This window comes from Hyla sarda, unplaced genomic scaffold (assembly GCF_029499605.1).
Source record: "Hyla sarda isolate aHylSar1 unplaced genomic scaffold, aHylSar1.hap1 scaffold_795, whole genome shotgun sequence".
NCBI classification, from domain to species: domain Eukaryota; kingdom Metazoa; phylum Chordata; class Amphibia; order Anura; family Hylidae; genus Hyla; species Hyla sarda.
In genome coordinates this window covers 132016-150112 of record NW_026610820.1, presented here as the reverse complement: position 1 = coordinate 150112, position 18097 = coordinate 132016, and the positions used below count along the sequence as shown (strand labels likewise).

At 43.3% G+C, this 18097-nt stretch overlaps 1 protein-coding gene across 1 annotated transcript in view; it reads left to right on the top strand.

Moving 5' to 3' along the window:
• The first annotated feature begins 7369 nt into the window (after positions 1-7369).
• LOC130346562 (drebrin-like protein) overlaps positions 7370-18097 on the top strand; it is a 62707-nt gene continuing 51979 nt past the window's right edge. Inside the window, exon 1 of the mRNA XM_056554567.1 lies at positions 7370-7520. Within this exon, the coding sequence (XP_056410542.1) occupies positions 7435-7520 (86 nt within the window). The 5' untranslated portion in view covers positions 7370-7434. The remainder of the gene's footprint in view (positions 7521-18097) is intronic.

Sequence of the window (18097 nt, the reverse complement as noted above, 5' to 3'; positions counted from 1 at the left end):
CTGTATACTGAGGTCATGGTGGGGGCTATATACCGGGATCATGGGAGGCTGTATACTGAGGTGGGGTTATATACCAGGATCATGGGGGGCTGTATACTGAGGTCATGGTGGGGGCTATATACCGGGATCATGGGGGGCTGTATACTGAGGTCATGGTGGGGGCTATGTGCCTCTGTGTAGAGGAAAAGTTGACCAGTTGCCCATAGCAACCAATCAGATTGCTTCTTTCATTTTTAAAAAGGCCTCTGGAAAATGAAAGAAGAGATCTGATTGGTTGCTATGGGCAACTGGTGAACTTTTCCTCTTCACAGGTTTTGATAAATCTCCCCCTATATACTTTGGTCTTGGGGGGCTGTGTTCTGAGGTTATAGGAGGCTGTATACTGGGGTCATGGGAGCTGTATACTGGGGTCATGGGAGATGTATACTGGGGTCATGGGAGGCTGTATACAGGGGTCATGGGAGCTGTATACTGGGGTCATGGGAGCTGTATACTTAGGTCATGGTGGGGGCTATATACTGGGGTCATGGGAGCTGTATACTGGGGTCATGGGAGCTGTATACTTAGGTCATGGTGAGGCTATATACTGGGGTCATGGGAGCTGTATACTGGGGTCATGGTGGGGGCTATATACTGGGGTCATGGGAGCTGTATACTTAGGTCGTGGTGGGGGCTATATACTGGGGTCATGGGAGCTGTATACTGGGGTCATGGGAGCTGTATACTTAGGTCATGGTGAGGCTATATACTGGGGTCATGGGAGCTGTATACTGGGGTCATGGTGGGGGCTATATACTGGGGTCATGGGAGCTGTATACTTAGGTCGTGGTGGGGGCTATATACTGGGGTCATGGGAGCTGTATACTGGGGTCATGGGAGCTGTATACTTAGGTCATGTTGGGGGCTATATACTGGGGTCATGGGAGCTGTATACTGGGGTCATGGGAGCTGTATACTGGGGTCATGGGAGGCTGTATACTAGGGTCATGGGAGGCTGTATACTGGGGTCATGGTGGGGCTATGTATTAGGGTTATGGGGGGGCTGTATACTGGGGTCATGGTGAGGGCTATGTATTAGGGTTATGGGGGGGCTGTATACTGGGGTCATGGTGGGGGCTATGTATTAGGGTTATGGGGGGGCTGTATACTGGGGTCATGGTGAGGGCTATGTATTAGGGTTATGGGGGGGCTGTATACTGGGGTCATGGTGAGGGCTATGTATTAGGGTTATGGGGGGGCTGTATATTGGTGTCATGGTGGGGGCTATGTATTAGGGTTATGGGGGGGGCTGTATACTGGGGTCATGGTGAGGGCTATGTATTAGGGTTATGGGGGGGCTGTATATTGGTGTCATGGTGGGGGCTATGTATTAGGGTTATGGGGGGGCTGTATATTGGTGTCATGGTGGGGGCTATGTATTAGGGTTATGGGGGGCTGTATACTGGGGTCATGGTGAGGGCTATGTATTAGGGTTATGGGGGGGCTGTATACTGGTGTCATGGTGGGGGCTATGTATTAGGGTTATGGGGGGGTTGTATACTGGGGTCATGGTGAGGGCTATGTATTAGGGTTATGGGGGGCTGTATACTGGGGTCATGGTGGGGCTATGTATTAGGGTTATTGGGGGGCTGTATATTCGGGTCATGGTGAGGGCTATGTATTAGGGTTATGGGGGGGCTGTATACTGGGGTCATGGTGAGGGCTATGTATTAGGGTTATTGGGGGGGCTGTATACTCGGGTCATGGTGAGGGCTATGTATTAGGGTTATGGGGGGGCTGTATACAGGGGTCATGGTGAGGGCTATGTATTAGGGTTATGGGGGGGCTGTATACTGGGATCATGGTGAGGGCTATGTATTAGGGTTATTGGGGGGCTGTATACTGGGGTCATGGTGGGGCTATGTATTAGGGTTATTGGGGGGCTGTATATTCGGGTCATGGTGAGGGCTATGTATTAGGGTTATGGGGGGGCTGTATACAGGGGTCATGGTGAGGGCTATGTATTAGGGTTATGGGGGGCTGTATACTGGGGTCATGGTGGGGCTATGTATTAGGGTTATTGGGGGGCTGTATATTCGGGTCATGGTGAGGGCTATGTATTAGGGTTATGGGGGGGCTGTATACTGGGGTCATGGTGAGGGCTATGTATTAGGGTTATGGGGGGGCTGTATACTGGGGTCATGGTGAGGGCTATGTATTAGGGTTATGGGGGGGCTGTATATTGGTTTCATGGTGGGGGCTATGTATTAGGGTTATGGGGAGCTGTATACTGGGGTCATGGTGGGAGCTATGTATTAGGGTTATGGGGGGCTGTATACTGGGGTCATGGTCAGGGCTATGTATTAGGGTTACGGGGGGGCTGTATACTGGGGTCATGGTGGGGGCTATGTATTAGGGTTATGGGGGGCTGTATAATGGGGTCATGGTGAGGGCTATGTATTAGGGTTATGGGGGGCTGTATACTGGGGTCATGGTGAGGGCTATGTATTAGGGTTATTGGGGGGCTGTATACTGGGGTCATGGTCAGGGCTATGTATTAGGGTTATGGGGGGGCTGTATACTGGGGTCATGGTGGGGGCTATGTATTAGGGTTATGGGGGGCTGTATAATGGGGTCATGGTGAGGGCTATGTATTAGGGTTATGGGGGGGCTGTATACAGGGGTCATGGTGAGGGCTATGTATTAGGGTTATGGGGGGGCTGTATAATGGGGTCATGGTGAGGGCTATGTATTAGGGTTATGGGGGGGCTGTATACAGGGGTCATGGTGAGGGCTATGTATTAGGGTTATGGGGGGGCTGTATAATGGGGTCATGGTGAGGGCTATGTATTAGGGTTATCGGGAGCTGTATACTGGGGTCATGGTGAGGACTATGTATTAGGGTTATGGGGGATTGTATGCTGGGACCATTTTTCTCATGGTTCTTGGGACTATGTAAGGCAGAGAAGGGCCTGGGGCCCCATGTGGTCATCACGATGTGACAATTCTACACTTTTCCTCCCCATGGTCTGCTTGCTGTCAGTGAATGTCTCCATATAGAGGGGGTGATCTCATCAAGAGCTCCCCCTGGTGGATACAATTTTATCCAGTACAGACAACTCCAGACTGATACATTGTAGATCCCAGATCATTGCCTGATACAACTGTATCCACTGCACAGCTGAGAGTGGGGGGGGGAAGGGTACTGGGGGGAGGGATATGGGGGGAGGGGGATCAGCACCTCTATATAGAGACAGCCACGCTTTATCATGGGGAAGAATATAAACAAAACTGTCTTATTTATTGTTTATTATATGGTGGTATTATTTATTGTTTATTATATGGTGGTATTATTTATTGTTTATTATAAGGTGGTATTATTTATTGTTTATTATATGGTGGTATTATTTATTGTTCATTATATGGTGGTATTATTTATTGTTTATTATATGGTGGTATTATTTATTGTTTATTATATGGTGGTATTATTTATTGTTTATTATATGGTGGTATTATTTATTGTTTATTATATGGTGGTATTATATATTGTTCATTATATGGTGGTATTATTTATTGTTTATTATATGGTGGTATTATTTATTGTTTATTATATGGTGGTATTATTTATTGTTCATTATATGGTGGTATTATTTATTGTTTATTATATGGTGGTATTATTTATTGTTTATTATATGGTGGTATTATATATTGTTCATTATATGGTGGTATTATTTATTGTTTATTATATGGTGGTATTATTTATTGTTTATTATATGGTGGTATTATATATTGTTTATTATATGGTGGTATTATTTATTGTTTATTATATGGTGGTATTATTTATTGTTTATTATATGGTGGTATTATTTATTGTTTATTATATGGTGGTATTATTTATTATATGGTGGTATTATTTACTGTTTATTATAAGGTGGTATTATTTATTGTTCATTATTTGGTGGTATTATTTTTTATTATAATCATTATATGGTGGTATTATTTATATTATATTATTATTATTATTATTATGGTGGTATTATTGTTCATTATATGGTGGTATTGTTTACTGTTTATTATAAGGTGGTATTATTTATTGTTTATTATATGGTGGTATTATTTATTGTTTATTATATGGTGGTATTATTTATGTGCATTATATGGTGGTATTGTTTACTGTTTATTATAAGGTGGTATTATTTATTGTTTATTATATGGTGGTATTATTTACTGTTTATTATAAGGTGGTATTATTGGTGGTATTCATTATTCATTATTTGGTGGTATTATTTACTGTTTATTATAAGGTGGTATTATTTATTGTTCATTATATGGTGGTATTATATATTGTTTATTATAAGGTGGTATTATTGTTCATTATATGGTAGTATTGTTTACTGTTTATTATAAGGTGGTATTATTTATTGTTTATTATATGGTGGTATTATTTATTGTTTATTATATGGTGGTATTGTTTATTGTTCATTATATGGTGGTATTGTTTACTGTTTATTATAAGGTGGTATTATTTATTGTTTATTATATGGTGGTATTATTTATTGTTCTTTATAAGGTGGTATTATTTATTGTTTATTATATGGTGGTATTATTTATTGTTTATTATATGGTGGTATTATTTATTGTTTATTATAAGGTGGTATTATTTATTGTTCATTATATGGTGGTATTATTTATTGTTTATTATATGGTGGTATTATTTATTGTTTATTATAAGGTGGTATTATTTATTGTTCATTATATGGTGGTATTATTTATTGTTTATTATATGGTGGTATTATTTATTGTTTAGTATAAGGTGGTATTATTTATTGTTTATTATATGGTGGTATTATTTATTGTTTATTATATGGTGGTTTTATATATTGTTTATTATATGGTGGTATTATTTATTGTTTATTATATGGTGGTATTATTTATTATATGGAGTTATTATTTATTATATAGTGGTATTATTTATTGTTCATTGAATGGTGGTATTATTTATTGTTCATTATATGGTGGTATTATTTATTGTTTATTATATGGTGGTATTATTTATTGTTCATTATATGGTGGTATTATTTATTGTTTATTATATGGTGGTATTATTTATAATATGGTGGTATTATACATTGTATATTATATGGTGGTATTATTTATTGTTGATTATATGGTGGTATTTATTATATGGTGGTATTATTTATTGTTCATTATATGGTGGTATTATTTATTGTTCATTATAAGGTGGTATTATTTATTGTTCATTATATGGTGATATTATTTATTGTTTATAATATGGTGGTATTATTTATTATATGGTGGTATTATTTATTGTTGATTATATGGTGGTATTATTTATTGTTCATTATATGGTGGTATTATTTACTGTTTATTATAAGGTGGTATTATTGATTGTTCATTATATGGTGGTATTATTTATTGTTTATTATATGGTGGTATTATTTCTTGTTTATTATATGGTGGTATTATTTCTTGTTCATTATATGGTGGTATTATTTATTGTTTATTATATGGTGGTATTATATATTGTTTATTATGTGGTGGTATTATTTATTGTTTATTATATGGTGGTATTATTTATTGTTTATTATATGGTGGTATTATTTACTGTTTATTATACGGTGGTTTTATTTATTGTTTATTATATGGTGGTATTATTTACTGTTTATTATAAGGTGGTATTATTTATTGTTCATTATTTGGTGGTATTATTTACTGTTTATTATAAGGTGGTATTATTTATTGTTCATTATATGGTGGTATTGTTTACTGTTTATTATAAGGTGGTATTATTTATTGTTTATTATATGGTGGTATTATTTATTGTTCATTATATGGTGGTATTATTTATTGTTCATTATATGGTGGTATTATTTATTGTTTATTATATGGTGGTATTATTTACTGTTTATTTTAAGGTGGTATTATTTATTGTTCATTATATGGTGGTATTATTTATTGTTTATTATATGGTGGTATTATTTATTGTTCATTATATGGTGGTATTATTTATTGTTTATTATATGGTGGTATTATTTATTGTTCATTATATGGTGGTATTATTTATGTTCCAACAGCCGTGAGGCGGGAAGAGACAGTCAGAGAGGAGGGAAGAGACAATGAGAGAGGGGGAAAGAGACAATGAGAGAGGAGGAAAGAGACAGCCAGAGAGGAGGTAAGAGAAAGTCAAAGGGGAGGGAAGAGACAGAGAGGAGGGAAGAGACATTTAGAGAGGAGGGAAGAGACAGAGAGGAGGGAAGAGACAGATGAGGGAAGAGACAGAGGAGGAAAGAGACAATGAGAGAGGAGGAAAGAGACAGTCAGAGAGGAGGGAAGAGACAGAGAGGAGGGAAGAGACAGTCAGAGAGGAGGGAAGAGAGTCAGAGAGGAGAGAAGAGACAGAGGAGGGAAGAGACAGAGAGAAGGGAAGAGACAGTCAGAGAGGAGGAAAGAGACAGTGAGAGATGAGGGAAGAGACAGAGAGAGAGAGAAGAGGAAAGAGACAGCCAGGGAGGAGGTAAAAGACAGAGAGAGGAGGGAAGAGGCAGTCAGAGAGGAAAAAAAAAGTCAGAGAGGAGAAAAGAGACAGTGAGAGAGGAGAGAAGAGACAGAGAGAAGGGACCCTGAGAGAGGAAGAAAGAGACAGCAGGAAAGGAGGTAAGAGATAGTGAGAGAGGAGAAAAGAGACAGTCAGAGAGGAGGGAAGAGACAGAGAGGAGGGAAGAGACAGTCAGAGAGGAGGGAAGAGAGTCAGAGAGGAGAGAAGAGACAGAGGAGGGAAGAGACAGAGAGAAGGGAAGAGACAGTCAGAGAGGAGGAAAGACACAGTGAGAGATGAGGGAAGAGACAGAGAGAGAGAGAAGAGGAAAGAGACAGCCAGGGAGGAGGTAAAAGACAGAGAGAGGAGGGAAGAGGCAGTCAGAGAGGGAAAAAAAAGTCAGAGAGGAGAAAAGAGACAGTGAGAGAGGAGAGAAGAGACAGAGAGAAGGGACCCTGAGAGAGGAAGAAAGAGACAGCAGGAAAGGAGGTAAGAGATAGTGAGAGAGGAGAAAAGAGACAGTCAGAGAGGAGGGAAGAGACAGAGAGGAGGGAAGAGACAGTCAGAGAGGAGGAAAGAGGCAGTGAGAGAAGAGAGAAGAGACAGTCAATGAAGAGAGGAGAGACAGTAAAGAGGGAAGAGACAGTCAGAGAAAAGGGAAAGGACGGTCAGTGAATAGAGATGTCGCAGAGAATTCTCCGGGCACCTTGAAAACAGAAAGTCATAGAGAACCTGGAGTTGGGTAAGAAAGTTGTGGAGGCCTGAGAGGAGGAGGAGGAGGAGGAGGAGGGGAAGAGGAGGAGGAGGAGGAGGAGGAGGAGGAGGAGGGGAGGAGAAGCAGCATCGTCTCCAGACATTGTAGAAGGGAAGAAGTCTCACAGTCACCCTGACCCGATGACATGAGCGCCCTGAACCTGGACACCTACAGCCTGTCCCTCATCACTGCCAGGGAGGACATCCTGAGTGCCCGGAGCTCCACCGACTGGTGAGACCCCCAAACTGTGCTGAGGGTTATACAGGGGACCCCATACTGTGCTGGGGGTTATACAGGGGACCCCATACTGTGCTGGGGCTTATACAGGGGACCGACCCCAAACTGTGCTGGGGCTTATACAGGGGACCCCAAACTGTGCTGGGGCTTATACAGGGGACCCCAAACTGTGCTGGGGGGTTATACAGGGGACCCCAAACTGTGCTGGGGGTTATACAGGGGACCCCAAACTGTGCTGGGGCTTATACAGGGGACCCCAAACTGTGCTGGGGCTTATACAGGGGACCCCAAACTGTGCTGGGGGGTTATACAGGGGACCCCAAACTGTGCTGGGGCTTATACAGGGGACCCCAAACTGTGCTGGGGCTTATACAGGGGACCCCAAACTGTGCTGGGGGGTTATACAGGGGACCCCAAACTGTGCTGGGGGGGGGGTTATACAGGGGACCCCATACTGTGCTGGGGGTTATACAGGGGACCCCAAACTGTGCTGGGGCTTATACAGGGGACCCCAAACTGTGCTGGGGGGTTATACAGGGGACCCCAAACTGTGCTGGGGGGGGGTTATACAGGGGACCCCAAACTGTGCTGGGGCTTATACAGGGGACCCCAAGCTGTGCTGGGGGGTTATACAGGGGACCCCAAACTGTGCTGGGGGTTATACAGGGGGGCCCAAACTGTGCTGGGGCTTATACAGGGGACCCCAAACTGTGCTGGTGGTTATACAGGGGGGCCCAAACTGTGCTGGGGGTTATACAGGGGACCCCAAACTGTGCTGGGGCTTATACAGGGGACCCCAAACTGTGCTGGGGCTTATACAGGGGACCCCAAACTGTGCTGGGGCTCATACAGGGGGACCCCATACTGTGCTGGGGGTTATACAGGGGACCCCAAACTGTGCTGGGGGTTATACAGGGGGGCCCAAACTGTGCTGGGGGTTATACAGGGGACCCCAAACTGTGCTGGGGCTTATACAGGGGACCCCAAACTGTGCTGGGGGGTTATACAGGGGACCCCAAACTGTGCTGGGGGTTATACAGGGGGGCCCAAACTGTGCTGGGGGTTATACAGGGGACCCCAAACTGTGCTGGGGGTTATACAGGGGACCCCAAACTGTGCTGGGGCTTATACAGGGGGGCCCAAACTGTGCTGGGGGTTATACAGGGGACCCCAAACTGTGCTGGGACTTATACAGGGGACCCTAAACTGTGCTGGGGGTTATACAGGGGACCCCAAACTGTGCTGAGGGTTATACAGGGGACCCCAAACTGTGCTGGGGGTTATACAGGGGGGCCCAAACTGTGCTGGGGCTTATACAGGGGACCCCATACTGTGCTGGGGCTTATATAGGGGGACCCCTTATTGTGCTGGGGCTTATACAGGGGGACCCCATATTGTGCTGGGGCTTATACAGGGGGACCCCATACTGTGCTGGGGGTTATACAGGGGACCCCATATTGTACTGGGGCTTATACAGGGGGACCCCATACTGTGCTGGGGCTTATACAGATGGACAACACAATTCTGTAAAGACTTGTGGTACCTTTTGTACCTGTCCAGCAACTCTTCCTACCTGTACTTTACTGTTTCAACTTCTGTGGATGTTTGTACTGTGCTGAGTACCTATAGATGTCTGTACTGTGCTGAGTACCTATAGATGTCTGTACTGTGCTGAGTACCTATAGATGTCTGGACTGTGCTGAGTAGTTATAGATGCCTGTACTGTGCTGAGTACCTATAGATGTCTGTACTGTGCTGAGTACCTATAGATGTATGTACTGTGCTGAGTACCTATAGATGTATGTACTGTGCTGAGTACCTATAGATGTCTGTACTGTGCTGAGTACCTATAGATGTCTGGACTGTGCTGAGTAGTTATAGATGCCTGTACTGTGCTGAGTACCTATAGATGTCTGTACTGTGCTGAGTACCTATAGATGTCTGTACTGTGCTGAGTACCTATAGATGTCTGTACTGTGCTGAGTACCTATAGATGTCTGGACTGTGCTGAGTAGTTATAGATGTCTGTACTGTGCTGAGTACCTATAGATGTCTGTACTGTGCTGAGTACCTATGGATGTCTGTACTGTGCAGAGTACCTATAGATGTCTGTACTGTGCTGAGTACCTATAGATGTATGTACTGTGCTGAGTACCTATAGATGTATGTACTGTGCTGAGTACCTATAGATGTCTGTACTGTGCTGAGTACCTATAGATGTCTGTACTGTGCTGAGTACCTATAGATGTATGTACTGTGCTGAGTAGTTATAGATGTCTGTGCTGTGCTGAGTACCTATAGATGTATGTACTGTGCTGAGTACCTATAGATGTCTGGACTGTGCTGAGTACCTATAGATGTATGTACTGTGCGGAGTACCTATAGATGTCTGTACTGTGCGGAGTACCTATAGATGTCTGTACTGTGCTGAGTACCTATAGATGTCTGTACTGTGCTGAGTACCTATAGATGTATGTACTGTGCTGAGTAGTTATAGATGTCTGTGCTGTGCTGAGTACCTATAGATGTCTGTACTGTGCTGAGTACCTATAGATGTATGTACTGTGCTGAGTAGTTATAGATGTCTGGACTGTGCTGAGTACCTATAGATGTATGTACTGTGCTGAGTACCTATAGATGTCTGGACTGTGCTGAGTACCTATAGATGTATGTACTGTGCGGAGTACCTATAGATGTCTGTACTGTGCGGAGTACCTATAGATGTCTGTACTGTGCTGAGTACCTATAGATGTCTGTACTGTGCTGAGTACCTATAGATGTATGTACTGTGCTGAGTAGTTATAGATGTCTGTGCTGTGCTGAGTACCTATAGATGTCTGTACTGTGCTGAGTACCTATAGATGTCTGTACTGTGCTGAGTACCTATAGATGTATGTACTGTGCTGAGTACCTATAGATGTCTGGACTGTGCTGAGTACCTATAGATGTCTGTACTGTGCTGAGTACCTATAGATGTCTGGACTGTGCTGAGTACCTATAGATGTATGTACTGTGCGGAGTACCTATAGATGTCTGTACTGTGCAGAGTACCTATAGATGTCAGTACTGTGCTGAGTACCCATAGATGTCTGTACTGTGTACCTATAAGTGTCTGTACTGTGCTGAGTACCTATAGATGTCTGTACTGTGCAGAGTACCTATAGATGTCTGTACTGTGCAGAGTACCTATAGATGTCTGTACTGTGCGGAGTACCAATAGATGTATGTACTGTGCGGAGTACCTATAGATGTCTGTACTGTGCGGGGTACCTATAGATGTCTGTACTGTGCCGAGTACCTATAGATGTCTGTACTGTGCGGAGTACCTATAGATGTCTGTACTGTGCAGAGTACCTATAGATGTCTGTACTGTGCTGAGTACCTATAGATGTATGTACTGTGCGGAGTACCTATAGATGTATGTACTGTGCTGAGTAGTTATAGATGTCTGTGCTGTGCTGAGTACCTATAGATGTCTGTACTGTGCTGAGTACCTATAGATGTATGTACTGTGCTGAGTAGTTATAGATGTCTGGACTGTGCTGAGTACCTATAGATGTATGTACTGTGCTGAGTACCTATAGATGTCTGGACTGTGCTGAGTACCTATAGATGTATGTACTGTGCGGAGTACCTATAGATGTCTGTACTGTGCGGAGTACCTATAGATGTCTGTACTGTGCTGAGTACCTATAGATGTCTGTACTGTGCTGAGTACCTATAGATGTATGTACTGTGCTGAGTAGTTATAGATGTCTGTGCTGTGCTGAGTACCTATAGATGTCTGTACTGTGCTGAGTACCTATAGATGTATGTACTGTGCGGAGTACCTATAGATGTCTGTACTGTGCAGAGTACCTATAGATGTCAGTACTGTGCTGAGTACCCATAGATGTCTGTACTGTGTACCTATAAGTGTCTGTACTGTGCTGAGTACCTATAGATGTCTGTACTGTGCAGAGTACCTATAGATGTCTGTACTGTGCAGAGTACCTATAGATGTCTGTACTGTGCGGAGTACCAATAGATGTATGTACCGTGCGGAGTACCTATAGATGTCTGTACTGTGCGGGGTACCTATAGATGTCTGTACTGTGCCGAGTACCTATAGATGTCTGTACTGTGCGGAGTACCTATAGATGTCTGTACTGTGCAGAGTACCTATAGATGTCTGTACTGTGCTGAGTACCTATAGATGTATGTACTGTGCGGAGTACCTATAGATGTCTGTACTGTGCTGAGTACCTATGGATGTTTGTACTGTGCTGAGTACCTATAGATGTCTGTACTGTGCTGAGTAGTTATAGATGCCTGTACTGTGCTGAGTACCTATAGATGTCTGTACTGTGCTGAGTACCTATAGATGTCTGTACTGTGCTGAGTACCTATAGATGTATGTACTGTGCTGAGTAGTTATAGATGCCTGTGCTGTGCTGAGTACCTATAGATGTATGTACTGTGCTGAGTACCTATGGATGTCAGTACTGTGCTGAGTACCTATAGATGTCTGGACTGTGCTGAGTACCTATAGATGTCTGGACTGTGCTGAGTACCTATAGATGTCTGGACTGTGCTGAGTACCTATAGATGTCTGGACTGTGCTGAGTACCTATGGATGTCAGTACTGTGCTGAGTACCTATAGATGTCTGGACTGTGCTGAGTACCTATAGATGTCTGTACTGTGCTGAGTACCTATAGATGTCTGTACTGTGCAGAGTACCTATAGATGTCTGTACTGTGCTGAGTACCTATAGATGTCTGTACTGTGCAGAGTACCTATAGATGTCTGTACTGTGCTGAGTACCTATAGATGTATGTACTGTGCGGAGTACCTATAGATGTCTGTACTGTGCTGAGTACCTATGGATGTTTGTACTGTGCTGAGTACCTATAGATGTCTGTACTGTGCTGAGTAGTTATAGATGCCTGTACTGTGCTGAGTACCTATAGATGTCTGTACTGTGCTGAGTACCTATAGATGTCTGTACTGTGCTGAGTACCTATAGATGTATGTACTGTGCTGAGTAGTTATAGATGTCTGTGCTGTGCTGAGTACCTATAGATGTATGTACTGTGCTGAGTACCTATAGATGTCTGTACTGTGCTGAGTACCTATAGATGTCTGTACTGTGCTGAGTACCTATAGATGTCTGTACTGTGCTGAGTACCTATAGATGTATGTACTGTGCTGAGTACCTATAGATGTCTGTACTGTGCTGAGTACCTATAGATGTCTGTACTGCGCTGAGTACCTATAGATGTCTGGACTGTGCTGAGTACCTATAGATGTCTGTACTGTGCTGAGTACCTATAGATGTATGTACTGTGCTGAGTACCTATAGATGTCTGTACTGTGCTGAGTACCTATAGATGTCTGTACTGTGCTGAGTACCTATAGATGTCTGTACTGTGCTGAGTACCTATAGATGTCTGTACTGTGCTGAGTACCTATAGATGTCTGTACTGTGCTGAGTAGTTATAGATGCCTGTACTGTGCTGAGTACCTATAGATGTATGTACTGTGCTGAGTAGTTATAGATGTCTGTGCTGTGCTGAGTACCTATAGATGTATGTACTGTGCTGAGTACCTATAGATGTCTGGACTGTGCTGAGTACCCATAGATGTATGTACTGTGCGGAGTACCTATAGATGTATGTACTGTGCGGAGTACCTATAGATGTCTGTACTGTGCTGAGTACCTATAGATGTCTGTACTGTGCTGAGTACCTATAGATGTCTGTACTGTGCGGAGTACCTATAGATGTCTGTACTGTGCTGAGTACCTATAGATGTCTGTACTGTGCTGAGTACCTATAGATGTCTGTACTGTGCGGAGTACCTATAGATGTCTGTACTGTGCGGAGTACCTATAGATGTCTGTACTGTGCTGAGTACCTATAGATGTCTGTACTGTGCTGAGTATCAATAGATGTCTGTACTGTGCAGAGTACCTATAGATGTCTGTATTGTGCGGAGTACCTATAGATGTCTGTACTGTGCGGAGTACCTATAGATGTCTGTACTGTCCTGAGTATCTATAGATGTCTGTACTGTGCTGAGTACCTATAGATGTCAGTACTGTGCTGAGTACCTATGGATGTCAGTACTGTGCTGAGTACCTATAGATGTCTGTACTGTGCTGAGTACCTATAGATGTCTGTACTGTGCTGAGTACCTATAGATGTCAGTACTGTGCTGAGTACCTATAGATGTCTGTACTGTGCTGAGTACCTATAGATGTCTGGACTGTGCTGAGTACCCATGGATGTCTGGACTGTGCTGAGTACCTATGGATGTCAGTACTGTGCTGAGTACATATAGATGTCTGTACTGTGCTGAGTACCTATAGATGTATGTACTGTGCTGAGTACCTATAGATGTATGTACTGTGCTGAGTACCTATAGATGTCTGTACTGTGCTGAGTACCTATAGATGTATGTACTGTGCTGAGTACCTATGGATGTCAGTACTGTGCTGAGTACCTATAGATGTCTGGACTGTGCTGAGTACCTATAGATGTCTGGACTGTGCTGAGTACCTATAGATGTCTGGACTGTGCTGAGTACCTATAGATGTCTGGACTGTGCTGAGTACCTATGGATGTCAGTACTGTGCTGAGTACCTATAGATGTCTGGACTGTGCTGAGTACCTATAGATGTCTGTACTGTGCTGAGTACCTATGGATGTCAGTACTGTGCTGAGTACCTATAGATGTATGGACTGTGCTGAGTACCTATAGATGTCTGGACTGTGCTGAGTACCTATAGATGTCTGGACTGTGCTGAGTACCTATAGATGTCTGTGATGTGCTGAGTACCTATAGATGTCTGTGCTGTGCTGAGTACCTATAGATGTCTGTACTGTGCTGAGTACCTATAGATGTCTGTACTGTGCTGAGTACCTATAGATGTCTGTACTGTGCTGAGTACCTATAGATGTATGTACTGTGCTGAGTAGTTATAGATGTATGTACTGTGCTGAGTAGTTATAGATGTCTGTGCTGTGCTGAGTACCTATAGATGTCTGTACTGTGCTGAGTACCTATAGATGTATGTACTGTGCTGAGTAGTTATAGATGTCTGGACTGTGCTGAGTACCTATAGATGTATGTACTGTGCTGAGTACCTATAGATGTCTGGACTGTGCTGAGTACCTATAGATGTATGTACTGTGCGGAGTACCTATAGATGTCTGTACTGTGCGGAGTACCTATAGATGTCTGTACTGTGCTGAGTACCTATAGATGTCTGTACTGTGCTGAGTACCTATAGATGTATGTACTGTGCTGAGTAGTTATAGATGTCTGTGCTGTGCTGAGTACCTATAGATGTCTGTACTGTGCTGAGTACCTATAGATGTCTGTACTGTGCTGAGTACCTATAGATGTATGTACTGTGCTGAGTACCTATAGATGTATGTACTGTGCTGAGTACCTATAGATGTCTGGGCTGTGCTGAGTACCTATAGATGTCTGTACTGTGCTGAGTACCTATAGATGTCTGTACTGTGCTGAGTACCTATAGATGTCTGTACTGTGCGGAGTACCTATAGATGTCTGTACTGTGCAGAGTACCTATAGATGTCTGTACTGTGCTGAGTACCTATAGATGTATGTACTGTGCTGAGTACCTATAGATGTATGTACTGTGCTGAGTACCTATGGATGTTTGTACTGTGCTGAGTACCTATAGATGTCTGTACTGTGCTGAGTAGTTATAGATGCCTGTACTGTGCTGAGTACCTATAGATGTCTGTACTGTGCTGAGTACCTATAGATGTCTGTACTGTGCTGAGTACCTATAGATGTATGTACTGTGCTGAGTAGTTATAGATGTCTGTGCTGTGCTGAGTACCTATAAATGTATGTACTGTGCTGAGTACCTATAGATGTCTGGACTGTGCTGAGTACCTATAGATGTATGTACTGTGCGGAGTACCTATAGATGTATGTACTGTGCTGAGTACCTATAGATGTCTGGACTGTGCTGAGTACCTATAGATGTCTGTACTGTGCTGAGTACCTATAGATGTCTGTACTGTGCTGAGTACCTATAGATGTCTGTACTGTGCTGAGTACCTATAGATGTCTGTGCTGCGCTGAGTACCTATAGATGTCTGGACTGTGCTGAGTACCTATAGATGTCTGTACTGTGCTGAGTACCTATAGATGTATGTACTGTGCTGAGTACCTATAGATGTCTGTACTGTGCTGAGTACCTATAGATGTCTGTACTGTGCTGAGTACCTATAGATGTCTGTACTGTGCTGAGTACCTATAGATGTCTGTACTGTGCTGAGTACCTATAGATGTCTGTACTGTGCTGAGTAGTTATAGATGCCTGTACTGTGCTGAGTACCTATAGATGTATGTACTGTGCTGAGTAGTTATAGATGTCTGTGCTGTGCTGAGTACCTATAGATGTATGTACTGTGCTGAGTACCTATAGATGTCTGGACTGTGCTGAGTACCCATAGATGTATGTACTGTGCGGAGTACCTATAGATGTATGTACTGTGCGGAGTACCTATAGATGTCTGTACTGTGCTGAGTACCTATAGATGTCTGTACTGTGCTGAGTACCTATAGATGTCTGTACTGTGCGGAGTACCTATAGATGTCTGTACTGTGCTGAGTACCTATAGATGTCTGTACTGTGCGGAGTACCTATAGATGTCTGTACTGTGCTGAGTACCTATAGATGTCTGTACTGTGCTGAGTACCTATAGATGTCTGTACTGTGCTGAGTATCAATAGATGTCTGTACTGTGCAGAGTACCTATAGATGTCTGTATTGTGCGGAGTACCTATAGATGTCTGTACTGTGCAGAGTACCTATAGATGTCTGTACTGTCCTGAGTATCTATAGATGTCTGTACTGTGCTGAGTACCTATAGATGTCAGTACTGTGCTGAGTACCTATGGATGTCAGTACTGTGCTGAGTACCTATAGATGTCTGTACTGTGCTGAGTACCTATAGATGTCTGTACTGTGCTGAGTACCTATAGATGTCAGTACTGTGCTGAGTACCTATAGATGTCTGTACTGTGCTGAGTACCTATAGATGTCTGGACTGTGCTGATTACCCATGGATGTCTGGACTGTGCTGAGTACCTATGGATGTCAGTACTGTGCTGAGTACATATAGATGTCTGTACTGTGCTGAGTACCTATAGATGTATGTACTGTGCTGAGTACCTATAGATGTATGTACTGTGCTGAGTACCTATAGATGTCTGTACTGTGCTGAGTACCTATAGATGTATGTACTGTGCTGAGTACCTATGGATGTCAGTACTGTGCTGAGTACCTATAGATGTCTGGACTGTGCTGAGTACCTATAGATGTCTGGACTGTGCTGAGTACCTATAGATGTCTGGACTGTGCTGAGTACCTATAGATGTCTGGACTGTGCTGAGTACCTATAGATGTCTGGACTGTGCTGAGTACCTATGGATGTCAGTACTGTGCTGAGTACCTATAGATGTCTGGACTGTGCTGAGTACCTATAGATGTCTGTACTGTGCTGAGTACCTATGGATGTCAGTACTGTGCTGAGTACCTATAGATGTATGGACTGTGCTGAGTACCTATAGATGTCTGGACTGTGCTGAGTACCTATAGATGTCTGGACTGTGCTGAGTACCTATAGATGTCTGTGATGTGCTGAGTACCTATAGATGTCTGTGCTGTGCTGAGTACCTATAGATGTCTGTACTGTGCTGAGTACCTATAGATGTCTGTGCTGTGCTGAGTACCTATAGATGTCTGGACTGTGCTGAGTACCTATAGATGTCTGTACTGTGCTGAGTACCTATGGATGTCAGTACTATGCTGAGTACCTATAGATGTCTGGACTGTGCTGAGTACCTATAGATGTCTGGACTGTGCTGAGTACCTATAGATGTCTGTACTGTGCTGAGTACCTATAGATGTCTGTACTGTGCTGAGTACCTATGGATGTCAGTACTATGCTGAGTACCTATAGATGTCTGGACTGTGCTGAGTACCTATAGATGTCTGGACTGTGCTGAGTACCTATAGATGTCTGTACTGTGCTGAGTACCTATAGATGTCTGTACTGTGCTGAGTACCTATAGATGTCTGGACTGTGCTGAGTACCTATAGATGTCTGTACTGTGCTGAGTACCTATGGATGTCAGTACTATGCTGAGTACCTATATATGTCTGGACTGTGCTGAGTACCTATAGATGTCTGGACTGTGCTGAGTACCTATAGATGTCTGGACTGTGCTGAGTACCTATAGATATCTGTATTGTACCTATAATAACTGCCCATAGAGGATTGTGCTGAGTACTTTCCCAGTCCTGCTGTCCTGCCCACTGTTATGATAAGACCAGGAGCGGGAAGGACCGCGACCATGACACCCTTCAATATAGTGAAGACAGCTGAGATCATGTAAATATGATAGAGACAGAAGTGGGTAGGACAACCACCGTGACACCCCCGATAGGGTATGTTCACACGTGCATATTTTCTGCTGCAGATGTGCTGCTGCAGATTTTGCTGCCCATTGAAGTCAATGGGCAGAAAAATATGCAGAGGC